The 12520-nt window shown below is 38.6% G+C and overlaps 1 protein-coding gene and 1 pseudogene across 1 annotated transcript; one reads left to right on the top strand and one right to left on the bottom strand.

Moving 5' to 3' along the window:
- The first annotated feature begins 686 nt into the window (after window positions 1-686).
- On the top strand, window positions 687-4040 carry LOC149826980 (putative fructokinase-4). Its single transcript, XM_090020189.1, has 7 exons — window positions 687-949; window positions 2287-2550; window positions 2659-2730; window positions 2825-2863; window positions 3279-3386; window positions 3500-3597; window positions 3692-4040. The coding sequence occupies exons 1-7, from the start codon at window positions 788-790 to the stop codon at window positions 3879-3881; spliced, it is 933 nt and encodes a 310-aa protein (XP_089876315.1). The 5' UTR covers window positions 687-787; the 3' UTR covers window positions 3882-4040.
- A 2059-nt stretch (window positions 4041-6099) lies between these two features.
- On the bottom strand, window positions 6100-11538 carry LOC149826979 (uncharacterized; annotated as a pseudogene).
- Between the last annotated feature and the right edge of the window lie 982 nt (window positions 11539-12520).

Below are 12520 nucleotides of genomic sequence, written 5' to 3'. Positions count from 1 at the left end.
CCGTTAATAAAATCTTTCTGAAACCTTAGCTTCCTTCACGAGGGGAAGACCTTTGTGTGTCAACTGAGCTTATGCGACCAACATGACCCGTCCTGCATCCATGCCTAATAAAACCAAAGTAGTGGAAAGTATTATATGATATAAGAAGCGTTTCATACATACACCGATAAAAGCACATGGTTCTTTTTTTTTTCCACTGGACAAAACATCAAAATAGAAAAAGTCGGACCCCCAGGGGTCTGACTATTTTTTCTCCCCATTTTTAGGGATATTTAATCCTTCAAAAAAAAAAAACTCCACCATCAATGCAGGCAACTTAGTTGACTTGGCTCAAACTTGCAGCGCAAGTCTTGAGCCCCAGTCTTCACCTTCAAGAAAAAGTTCACACTAGATTTTTTTTTTGGGGGGGTGGGGTGGGGTAGACTCATTCATGGTTCGGTGCACAAAACTCAGACCAGCTAAAGCGTGGAAAGGACCAGTGGAAATTGAACCTGAATGAATTGGCAAACCCTATACATGATCCAATTTATAGTTTCTCAGGACCATATTGGGTAAGAGGAATTGTTGGTAAATTAAGGCCTACACGAACTAAGTCAAGTTTCGGATAACAAAGGAAATTCTTGGCGAGGAAATAATAGGGATGATGGCATTTTTGTTATGTCCTTGAAGACTTGGTCTGGATTCGTACCCCTACTCTCTCTCTCTCTCTCTTCCCTTGTGACGTATTATATAAGCTGGTTTGTGCAGTGGGGCGAGAGGGGAGGGCTGCTCCTGAGAAACTGGGCAGATGGGGGCAGAAGAACTCCCCACCCCCTTCATCCCTAAGAAGGAAGGTCCGGCTCGGCTACTCGTTGTAGGCCTTCAGCCATCCGCACTCCTCGATCACGTCATTAGGGTAGACTGGGATCTGTTAGACACCATCCCAGGAGACAGAGGAGGTTCCCAACAGGTAAAAGAAACACCCAACAAACGGATGATAATCTTACCATTAACTCTTCTCTTATTGGGCTTTCCTCTTCTCTGTATATCCTTTGCACTTTCGGTCATGTGGGCGTCTCGTTATTATGCTGTTAGCTGACTCTTTTTTAAGTTTTGATATTGCCCACAAGGCAAAGATATGAGAGGAGAAAAAAGATGGTACTTTTGGTGTTTTTAACGGTATTTTTTCCCTTTTACGACCGACATTTGAGTTTTGATTTCTGGAGTGGTAATATAAGATGCGTAGATTCATGTGGAGGAGGAAGTCGGTGGTGTTGAGTTCTAGTCGTTCTTGGAGTGCAGTGTTTTGCATTTATGATCTCTGAATTTTGAAGCATATTCAGTTTTTTCTTGTTTTTTGTTGATGTAATGCTGTATGACTCTCAAACTGTTATACGTTCACGAGATTTCTGCAGTTTTTTTCTTCTTTCCTGGGTTACCGTTGTTTAGTTTCATGTGAATTCCGCATGCGGAGGTTGAAACCAGTAAGGTTCGGTTGTGAGAAGAGGCATTTACACACTACAGAATCTTGCTCCAAGTAATTTCTTTTAGCATTTGGATTGATGTTACTGCTTTTCTTCGTATTTTTTAGCAAGATAGTCTAAGGATGCAAAAACGAGTCTCATAATGCCACAGATTGCATGCTATCAAATGAAGGGATTATTGACCGTATGCTTGATGTTTCTTTATAATGGTCTTCATGAGGTTGAATTGTGGAATACATGATAAACTTGCTTTCTGGTTTTTCACTTTTATATACATTTGGATGCACCTATTTATCCTAAAAAAGTGGGATAAGGTGGTAAGTTACATTGTAATATTTTGCAGTTACTACCCTACCCAATCCTACTTATCTGTCTTAACCCTGTAAGAACACATCTCCACATGCCAATTTTTTTTAATGCATTAATATAACCGATTTGATCCTACTATTTTCCTTTAGACTTTGAGAACATGATCATTGACTCTGAATTTTGTTTCATTATGATTATTCTATCCAGTAAAATGGAGTACACATGGCATAATCCATGTTTTTCTTTTTATCGTCACAAAGTTTTTCCTTGTTATCTAGGGATTGATGTCATTTATGGCGATTTCCATGCCAAGGTTCAGAAATCCAAGTTCTTCATTTTAGAAATGGATTTCCTGTTAGTCAATGCCATAGTAGTGTACTGTTTAATTGCAGTTGAAATTGAAACTAAACCTCATAGCTCCAAAGAATACTGTTTGAATGCCAGTCCTCTCTGGTTTTCTGTTTATGATCGTGAACCTTAACTAGATCTACAAAATTGTTTGATTGATAAACAGGTGCAGAATGCAGAACTGGAACATATACTCAGTGAAGTAAACACACATATTGTTCCATTGTCTGAAGGCATTTCTCCTATAAGGACCATAGCAGGGGGTAGTGTAGCCAACACCGTCCGAGGTTTGTCTTCAGGATTTGGTATTTCATGTGCAATTGTTGGGGCATGCGGTGATGATGAGCAGGGGAAATTATTTGTATCTAACATGAGTTCTAATGGAGTAAACTTATCAAGATTGAGGATGAAAAAGGGGCCAACTGCTCAGGTGTTGTAAATTTTCATCAACTTGTTTCTGCACGGCTTTTGATGAGTATTTCTTCTCAAAGATCTTCTGGATATCTCTTTTAAGGGACTAACCGTGAGTGAATTGCAGTGTGCATGCCTTGTGGATGCACTGGGCAACCGTACCATGAGGCCATGTCTGTCAAGTGCAGTAAGACTTCAGGTGCATCCACTCTGCTTGACTATCTGTGGGGAAAATTGAGATAATTGGTAGTTATACATTTATCCCATTATTGATCTTATTCTTATTTGTCCAGGCCAATGAATTTACTAGGGAAGATCTGAGAGGTTCTAAGGTGGTTTCCTTACTATATTCTCATTTTCATTGTATCACCACTTTCTTCATGGTGACATTTTGAACTCATTTTTGAGCAAGCAGAGATTGCAGACATGCTTTTTTTCTTTGACAAAACCTGAACAGAAGATTTTATTTTGAAATTGGTATATATTAGCTTGGTTCTTGTTGTTCAGTGACTCCAGTCTCTTCTGATTCTTTTCCCCACTTGCATTTTTCCCTTTCCGCTTCTTAGATGCTTCTTAAAAATTGTTTTCTTGAAACTGTGAAGATGCTGTCCAAAGGCGGGGCTAAGAAATACTCATCTATTTTATGGCACAAATGCTATTAAGAACCTCTATTCCATAATTGTATGTGATATGTGTCTGCTAAATGTTTAAATTTTTAAATAAGTTGATTTACCTTAATATATGCAGTGGTTGGTGTTGAGATATGGGATTTTAAACTTAGAACTGATACACACAGCTATTAGAATTGCAAAATTAGAAGGGGTACTTGTGTCTATGGACCTGGCAAGTTTTGAGGTGAAGCTTCAAAAATCCTTTTATGTATTTGAATCATTTGATGTAAATGTATGAAGAACTACTCTAAATTGGTAAAGTGGAATTCATAAATTCAAACTGTTTTCATTGAGCAGATGGTTCGGGACTATAAGTCTCAACTTCTAGATATGTTGGAGAATGGGTTTATCGACCTCTGTTTCGCCAATGAGGATGAGGCCAGAGAGTTAATGAGGTATTATCTTTTAGGTTGATCTGATTATCTATTATGCATATGAGGTAGTTCTTTTTGGTGATAGAGAGAATAATTGCCTAATCTTGAATTTTAGGGGTCAGGAAAAGACAGATGCAGAAGCTGCTTTGAATTTTTTGGCTGCAAATTGCCAATGGGCGGTGGTCACATTAGGTCCTAAAGGATGCATAGCTAAGCATGGCAAGGAGGTTAGTAAAATTTTATTTACAGTTGTAATAGGCATCCATTCACTTCATGATCCAGACATGGGTTGGACAGTGGGTTAACTCGTCAACTGCAAGGAGCTGGCTCAGGAGGGCCAACCTCATTTTAGAAAAATATTTATCTAAGTACCACTTCTCAAAAGGGCGTGGTTTGGTTGTTTTGCACATTATTTTGTTTCAATGAAATCCCAAAGAACATTTTCATTTTTCCTTTTCCCAAAACATTTTCAATTGTTTAAACAGAATTAACATTACTATGTTAATTTGTGCTGCTATATCTTATTCAGAATGGTCAAATTCTGTTTTTTAACTTCAAGAGTGCTTTCTTCAAAGCATGACATTTATAATTTATTGTCTTTTTGAAGGAGTTCTGTTAAAATGAATGCTTTATTACGTATGCAGTTTTTTGTACACTTTATTAAATTACGTGTGATTTATTTAAGTACACACATTTTAACATGTGTACGCATGCTTTAATGCTCTTTTTAAAAATTATGTGTGTGAGATTTTATGCTCGCATGCATCATACATTCTTAATTATTGAACTTTATGAAACATTAACCCTGTGTGGTTCGAACATCAAAAGATTGTTCAAAAATGAAAAAGTTTGATACATTTCAGAAATATGCAACAGAATCTATTTTTGAACGAGAAAAATGTGAAACTTCGATTAAGTGAACTCCGATCGCACGTACATCAAGTTTCCCGATATGTATAAGGGAATAACTTAGGTCTACCTTGACTTGAGGATTGGGATATCGTTTTGATAAATGCTAATTTCCAAGAATACTCCTTTTGATTAAAAAAAATAAAAGCATTAATCTTTTATGAAAACCGGATTGTTTATGTGTACTATAAGACATGCGAGACATGTTGATGAATGAGGTGAGGTTTATAATAAACCTCGTAGTGCAATAATGCACCATCCTATAAAAAAAACACATGTAAATTCGGGGATCACCTTCACAAGCAAAATGATTTATTGGTTTCAAGACCTGAGTGAATGGGGTTACAATAATAAATAACTTGAAAGCCTACCCCAAACGGGTAGATAATGCCTACCCGAGCAAAGCATATACCAAATGTGGTAAACCCCCTCAATAATAAAAGATTGTTGAAGGAGTGTGGAGCATGTTTCCTACCTGAATATAAATCTATATTTTATACAAATCCAACTTCGTAGTAAGTTGGCAGAAGGTCGGCGCCCTATTCGTAAGGTGGGGGTTTGAAGGTGTTAAGCCCCGAGACGTGTTTTTTGGGAGGGTAATTCTATAATTTTATCCTAGACTTCTTGTTATACTCAACAATACTGGCAGATTTATTGTAAAACTCAAAGACTCCTATTTAAAGGAAGCAATTCTCAATAAAGAAGAAGGCTCTCGTGGACATAGGCAATTCTTGTCGAACCAAGTGTGATTATTTTTTCTCCTTTTGCTTTTTTTCATGCTTGTCTCTTGGATCCATGGGTCGAAGCTTCATTCCCTAACAAATTGTGCAACCAACTCACCAAATTCAATTGACACAATCTGACTAAACCAAGATGATGAATCGTACCACCGAGGTGGTATCCCATGTGGTAAATGGGGTCCAATGTCAAGCTGAAGGCCCAGGATTGAATCCCTCTGCCACATGGGGCGGCGACTATTCTGGTAGGGGTCCGCCTAACCCCAGCTGGGCTTTCAAAAAAAGAAAAGAAAAAAGATTATGAATCGAAATTGATTAAGAATTTGATCAAACTATTCAGCCCAAACCATGATCGAGAGCTTGAAGTTTCCATTTTTGCATGTCCCAAACATTTCACGAACTTGAATCAGATAGCGTAGTACGCTTCCTTGCACATTATACCTAGTGCCTCCAGGAGGACGGGCAATCATGGTCATGGACTAAAAAGAGGAAGCTAAAGGCCTTCATTCTTGAGACATTGGCACAGCAAAATAAAATGAAAATCAACCAAACAATTTCTAGAGAACAGACGCCATCCAATACAGACCACATGGCCGATATGCATGACCACATATCGGGTTATGAGAGCTCTTCTGTCCAGGAGAAGGCAACTGTATTCTTTCCATTTCTCTTTTTTTCCACCAAGATTATCTGATTCATATCTTTCAACACCGTTAACCAGTTAGCTACCATTCTGTTTTGGTCTTTTGGATGCCTAAATTTGTTCAAATGTTTATAGATCATCACAAGAAAGAAAGAAGCTTCTGAAGTTAGATCACTGTATTGATGGCGTTTTTGTTTCTTTTTCAAATCATATTTAACCAGGCATGGTCTTCCTTACATTATGTGAAAACTACCAGAAAAAGAAGTAATACATGTTATACGCTTGACACACAGCAAGGGAGGGAGAGAAACTCCAATATGTGATCTTGGTCGGCTGCCTTATCTGGTCACTGGTTTTTGACGAGGTATTACTTGAGCTGCCATGAGTGCCACTTTGATTGGCTCTGATGAAGGATGATCCTGTGCCTGCATGACTTCATGGATTCTCTTAGCGTCATTCACAAGCCTACCTGCTAGGAGACCATGTATGATCCTCTCAAACTCATCCACTCGCAAGCTTTTCTTATTACCCTCAACAATCCCCAGGGCTTCCAGTGTTTTCTTTTTGATGCCTGCTCTTGCATACATGTCGCAGAGGCTTATGTTAACCTTGAAAGGGGCCTTCCCCTTCTCAGCAATCTTATTCAAGATCTGCTCTGCTTCATCAACCAGCTGCAGCTTGCCTAGCCAATCAACCAAGACCGTATAGGTGGCAACCCCAGGTTCAAAACCATCCTTCTCCAGATCCAGCAGCAAGGCCAGTGCCTTGTCTAGCAAGTTCTTACTTTCATAAGCTGCTATCATGCTAGCAGTGCACCTATCGTCAGGCTTGTGACCCGCTTTGATCATAAAATCAAAGTTGTTCCTCGCCTGATCAGGATCACCCGCTTGCCCATATGCCTCAACAAGTAATGTACATGATTCCAAATCAGGTTGAAAACCAGCGAACTGCATTGTATTAACAATTCTTTGAGCTCCATCAACATGACCACGCTGAGCAAAGGACCTCAGCAGCTCCATGTATATCTCCTTAGTAGGTTTTATATCCCTTGCCTCCATTTCCCTCATGAGAGCTTCTCCAGACTTTGGTTGTCCAGCACTTACATAAGCCATGATCATAGAGTTGTATGCCTTTGCATCCGGACGGAAACCATGGCTTCTTATGTCCTCAAATGCTGCTTTGGCACGGTCAAGATTGCCTGCTTTGCTGTACATATGAACTAATATTGTGTGCATCAGAATGTCTGGGACTCTGGAGTAATCCCTTTTGCCATCATTTTCTGAATAACCCTTTCAGCATCTTCTACACGGTTTTCCCTTGCATGGCCATCTATTAGCTTTAAGTAGTCACGAATGTCAGCCTCAAAGGACTGGTCGCTCAATATCAGTTCAGCCACCTGTAATCAGATAAGATATTAACAAGTTAAACATAAAAAAGGGAATTAAGTTGTTAACCCAAAATACAAATGCAACATTGAAGCATCTACTCTGTAAAACCAACTAAATAAGAAAAAGAGTGCTTACGTGAAAAATAATCCTTTCAAACGTTTCCCTTTTCCCTCTAATATAACCTTGAAGTACTAATTCTATCCAGATCATATAAATAAATAAATAAATACAGTTTCAAGTAAAAAGCAAAAGCATGAATGTGGAAAAAGAGCAGCTAAAAAATTCATGCCAAGTCTTTACATAAAGATGCAAGCTTTTTATTAACTCAAAATCACCACTAACATCAATATTGCCTTAATATGCTGTTCAGGCTACTAGTTTGACATGAATACAATATGACAAAAAAGGACTAGTTTTGTGCCTCTATGTAGGCTTCGCAAAGCTTTTCATTGCTGCTACCTTTTGTCTAAGATTACCACAAAGTTTATCTCACCACCTAGGATCGTCTTAAAGCCCTAGATGACCCACAATGAAACATCTAAGCATGATTTCAACTACCAAAATTTTCACCAAGACAAACCATTTCAACAGAAAATGGAAGATGAGAGAAATTGAATTCCAGAGCTCCTGATACCAGCCCTCTACTTTAATTAAATAAGGTTCAAGGGCTTCAAAAATCAGCACCCCACAATCTACCAAATTTTCAAGAATAAGAAAAAAATCATATTTTTATGTCAAAAAAATATGATCTAAGGTGCGCTTCGTAGCAAAAAATGTGTTGAACACATCTCTGAGGCAAGATTGAGTGGATACAACTTGCACCCATGATTTCACAACTACATCGTATAGTTTTAAAAAAAATTCTCTCTCTCTCTCTCTCTCTCACACACACACACACACACATATATATATATATATATATATATATATGCGAGCTTCTGTAGTGGTACACACTTGATTTACATAGATGTAAGCTCCAAATGCAAAATCCAACCTTTGGATCATGATTAACATGTTTTATTTACTATTTCCATATGTCAAAGTTGACAGAAAATGTTCTATATACCTTTTCTAGACCACCCTTATTTTCATGAATTGTGAGCTGTTGATTTTCAATCTCAAAAATAGGATCATATGATGTATTAGACATGACTAAACCTTTTTAACATAGTAAATAAACCATGTTAAACACATTTTTGCGGTTAGATCTACCATTTGGTCACTAGATCCATACAAACAAGAGTGTGTACCACCGTATGGTATCATGGTACAAACCATGGTTGCCAGTTGAGGAAGCAGGAGCGGGAAGCGAGGCACTTTCAAAATTTTAGGAAGCGGGGAAGCGTGGGACCACTTAGGAGCGATTCAGGAAGTGTCTCAGAAGCGACCTAGGAAGCGTCTCGGAAGCGAGGGGGAAGCGAAAAAAATAAAATAAAAAAAATAAAAAATACAAAAAATTGAAAAAAACAAGGGAAGCGAGGGGGAAGCGCGCTTCCCATTAAAGGGAAGTGCGTCCCCCATTAAAGGGAAACGCGTCCCCCATTAAAGGGAAGCGCGCTTCCCAAAAAAGGGGGACGCTTCCCCCTACGCTTCGGAAGCACGACGTTTCGCGCTTCCGAAGCGGAAGCGCGCTTCGGGGAAGCGCACTTCCCCTTTTAGCTAGGCGCTTCCGGTAACCCTGGTACAAATCGCCTTATATTGTCCCTATATATACATATACATATACATAAGTTGAAGTGTTACAGGTACAAGTTTTAACAATAACGAAAGGGAGCAGCTAATGAACATTTAGAGGGAATTTTCACATCCATAAAAATTTTAGAGGAATAAATGGTGAAACATGTGTTCTATGATCTACATTATGTGGCAGTAGAATAGGGTTTGGTTATTTCTTATGAGTGTAGCCACAGTATCAATGCCCTTTGCTTAACTATAAAATTCCTCCAATACGAAACTATTAGCAACATCCAATTTCAAATCTGCCTCATAAGAATTGTGAATTGTGTAGTCGTACATCACATTGTTGTTAGTTTAGGTTGTCAGACATTGTGACATAGGACCAGCTAAGATAAAGAGTTATGGCTAACATGTCATAAGATGCCCCAAAATGAGGCTAGAATATCGTTGTGAATTGCACTTAAGTACAGTGAACTGATGTTGGTGCATATGTTAATTGGATCAAATAAAGAATATATGTAAATAAAATCTGGTATATGAAAGCTAAAATAATACCATTCAACTACATATTCTGCAATTTATAGCTAGAAAAATAAATTACAGGGTCAAGTATTTTTAAATGGTCAAGGAGGAAGTGACAATGAGAGCATTATTAGAAAAATTCATGATGTGGGATTGATTACATAAAAGTAATCACTTATTAGGCATATCACTGATGTTCTTAGTGTGACTTCACATGCAATTTTGTGTTGAACATGAGAATATTTGTGTAACTTTCAATAAAATATCTAACAAATTTGCTCACATAGACAGACATAAACATGCATACACGATTCAAGCTTGAAAATTACTTACATCTCAGCAAACAAAGAGCAGTATGAGTTAAAAAAATACAATAACACAACATCCATATGCTAGATCAGTCATAATGTGCTGGTCTTCATGTTCAAAAGATGTGCCAAAGGCTACCAATACTGACCCAATGTGAGCAAGAGTCTTAGTGTTGTGGGAGGAAACTCCTAAATACATGAGTGTCCACTAGCATATAGTTGGGAATTGAATGGGTAAATCACAGATCTTGTTCTCAGTTTTTCTTGGCAGCAAAAGATCTAGCATTAAATTGAATTAATGATATTTAAATCTGAGTTCGTGATTTTGTCATGTTCTTTGAATTCCTAGCAATCTAAAAATCTCTAGAAATTGAAAATATCGCCAAAATTTGTGATTGTTTATGAATACACAGTTGATAAGATGTACGCATTTAATAACATCATTCAGGATACACATTGAAGACTTTGGAACCTAATCAAGCATATATATCCAAAAATTTCACCGTGAATTCAAACTCTAGTAGTGGGAAGGTAGCAAGGAAGAATCAGTGAGGGATAGATAAAATCAACATAACACTAAGAAAAACCAAAATGGCCCACATTGGTCTCGATGTAGAATTACTGACCTTGAAGTAGAGTGCGGGATTACGTTCTTTCAACTTATCCAGTAAAGCCAACCAATCCACCTTCACTGGTTCAAGAAGTTCTGCCCACTCTGCCAACGAAGCTGATGGATCCTCGGTGTCCGATAATGACAGTATATTCTGCGTAACCAGTTTACATTTTCCAGTTATCAACTTGGATTCTTCCGGAGTGATCACCTTCTCAGCCTGGCGCAGCCTCTCTGCAACATCGCCCCATTCGGGGTATGACATATCCAGTCCATATATTCGATACTTGATATTCCCAAGTCTCTGTGGCAATAAAACCGAAGGAGGGGACGTTTTCTCACCAGCAACAACACCAGAGGCACCAACACCGTCATCCGATGATTCAATTAACTGAGCATCGGCAACATCAGATTCTACCTTGAGACGCTCCAAGCTCCGGTAGAAGTCGCGTTCAGAGAATTTCTCTTCCGCCCATTTGAGTCTCATCTCCCTTAGCATGTCCCCCCTCACTCCCGCCTCCCTCGCGAACCGGCACATCTCCTTGACGTCCTCCGACTGCAAACACTTCTTCATCTCCTCTCTCTTCCTCGCCTTTCTCATGTCTTCCAGTATGAGGTTGCTCACCTCCCAGACGGTCGCCCACAAGTCATGGCTGAGTTCGTCGTGGGATTGAACTCCTCCCATGGCCAAGGCAGAAGCGGAAGGATCCGAGACCATATGTTCGATCGAACCCTGCTCGAACTCGGCGACAACCCTCTGGATTATGACGATAAGCATCCCGTTGATGGTGTCCTTGTGGCAATCTGGGTAGGCCTCAGAGACCTTTTCTCGCATGATGGAGACGAATCTGGAGATGAATTCGTTCATGGTGCCCTCTTCTTCTTCTTCCCCTCCTTGGTGGTCTTCATCTTCGCGCTGCAGATATTGCAGAGAGTGCGCTCGTCGTATCGACCAGGATAGAGGAGGAGAAGATGGTAGAAACGGGGAGTTGATGGGTATCCATAGGCTGTAAGAAGGGTCAGAATCGGCGAGCCGGGGGGTATCGAAGGCGGTGTAGGAAGAGGAGAAAAGGAAAGCAGGTGATGGGGTTAGGAGGAGTCGAGAAGGAGAAGGGGTTTTTGAAGGGTTTTGGGGGGAGGAGAAGAGAGGGAGCCTTGGGTCAACCATACCTAAGCTCAGTCAGTCAAGTTTGGACTAAACTCAGAACGAGCCCCGTTATGACCTAAACTGAATCAAGTTAGTGAAAAAGACCAAATTACCCTTATAGCAAGTGAATAGTAAAATAGTCATAACTTCTCACATCGAACTCAAAATCGGGTGAGGTTTAATTTGTTGGAATTAGGATGGTTTAATTTGTTGGAATTAGGATTCAGATTCTGTTTTCAAGAGCAAACACACAACACAGAAAATAAAGTCTGACAAATCATTTTTAGAGAGGTAGTTTGGTAATTTTATAAAATATAAGAGATGTTTCTTTAGCAATTAAGTGAGTCTTTATGTACTGAAAAAAATCCTATTACTACTATGAGAGACTCGATTACAGGTTAGAGTTCAATGCTCGCATTAGAGGTAAGAGATATTATAAGCATGTCTAGTTAACAATAAACAATGCTTTTGTTTGCATGTACGAGATAGTTGCATAAAATTATACATACTTGATAATGTAGTTTTTACCTTGCATGTTATGTAGTTATATTTATAGAAATTATGCATCATTAAGAAATAAAATGAATGCATATGAGTTAGCTATCATGTAGAAAATGATTTCATGTATTCCTGAGCTTCAATATAATATGCATAATTAGATAAATATTATATTTTATACAAAAATACATATTTTGAGTTCGAAAACATAGAATTACATGCATGAGAATAAAACTAAGTATTTGAGTAATTTTCTTGAGTCCTTTCTTTCAGTTCTTTTTATTACAAAATTTAAATTATCTTAGTATGCTAGACTTAACCCCATAAATTATGGAAGAGGCGCCAAATGAAAATAGCTACCTGATGGACATCAGAGTGAGAGTTGCCATAAGCATAGGCCATCGACGATTTATTGATGTAGAAACACCATATCTTTTTTATTTTTAGATATCTGTAAATATCATAACCCTAGGTATATTCTGAGAAACTTACTTGAGATAGAGAG

The sequence above is a fragment of the Nuphar pumila genome, chromosome 10, assembly GCF_984573655.1.
Source record: "Nuphar pumila chromosome 10, dmNupPumi1.hap1.1, whole genome shotgun sequence".
NCBI lineage: Eukaryota > Viridiplantae > Streptophyta > Magnoliopsida > Nymphaeales > Nymphaeaceae > Nuphar > Nuphar pumila.
Note: the sequence above shows the minus strand (reverse complement) of the source record. Positions and strands in the feature narration are given on the sequence as shown.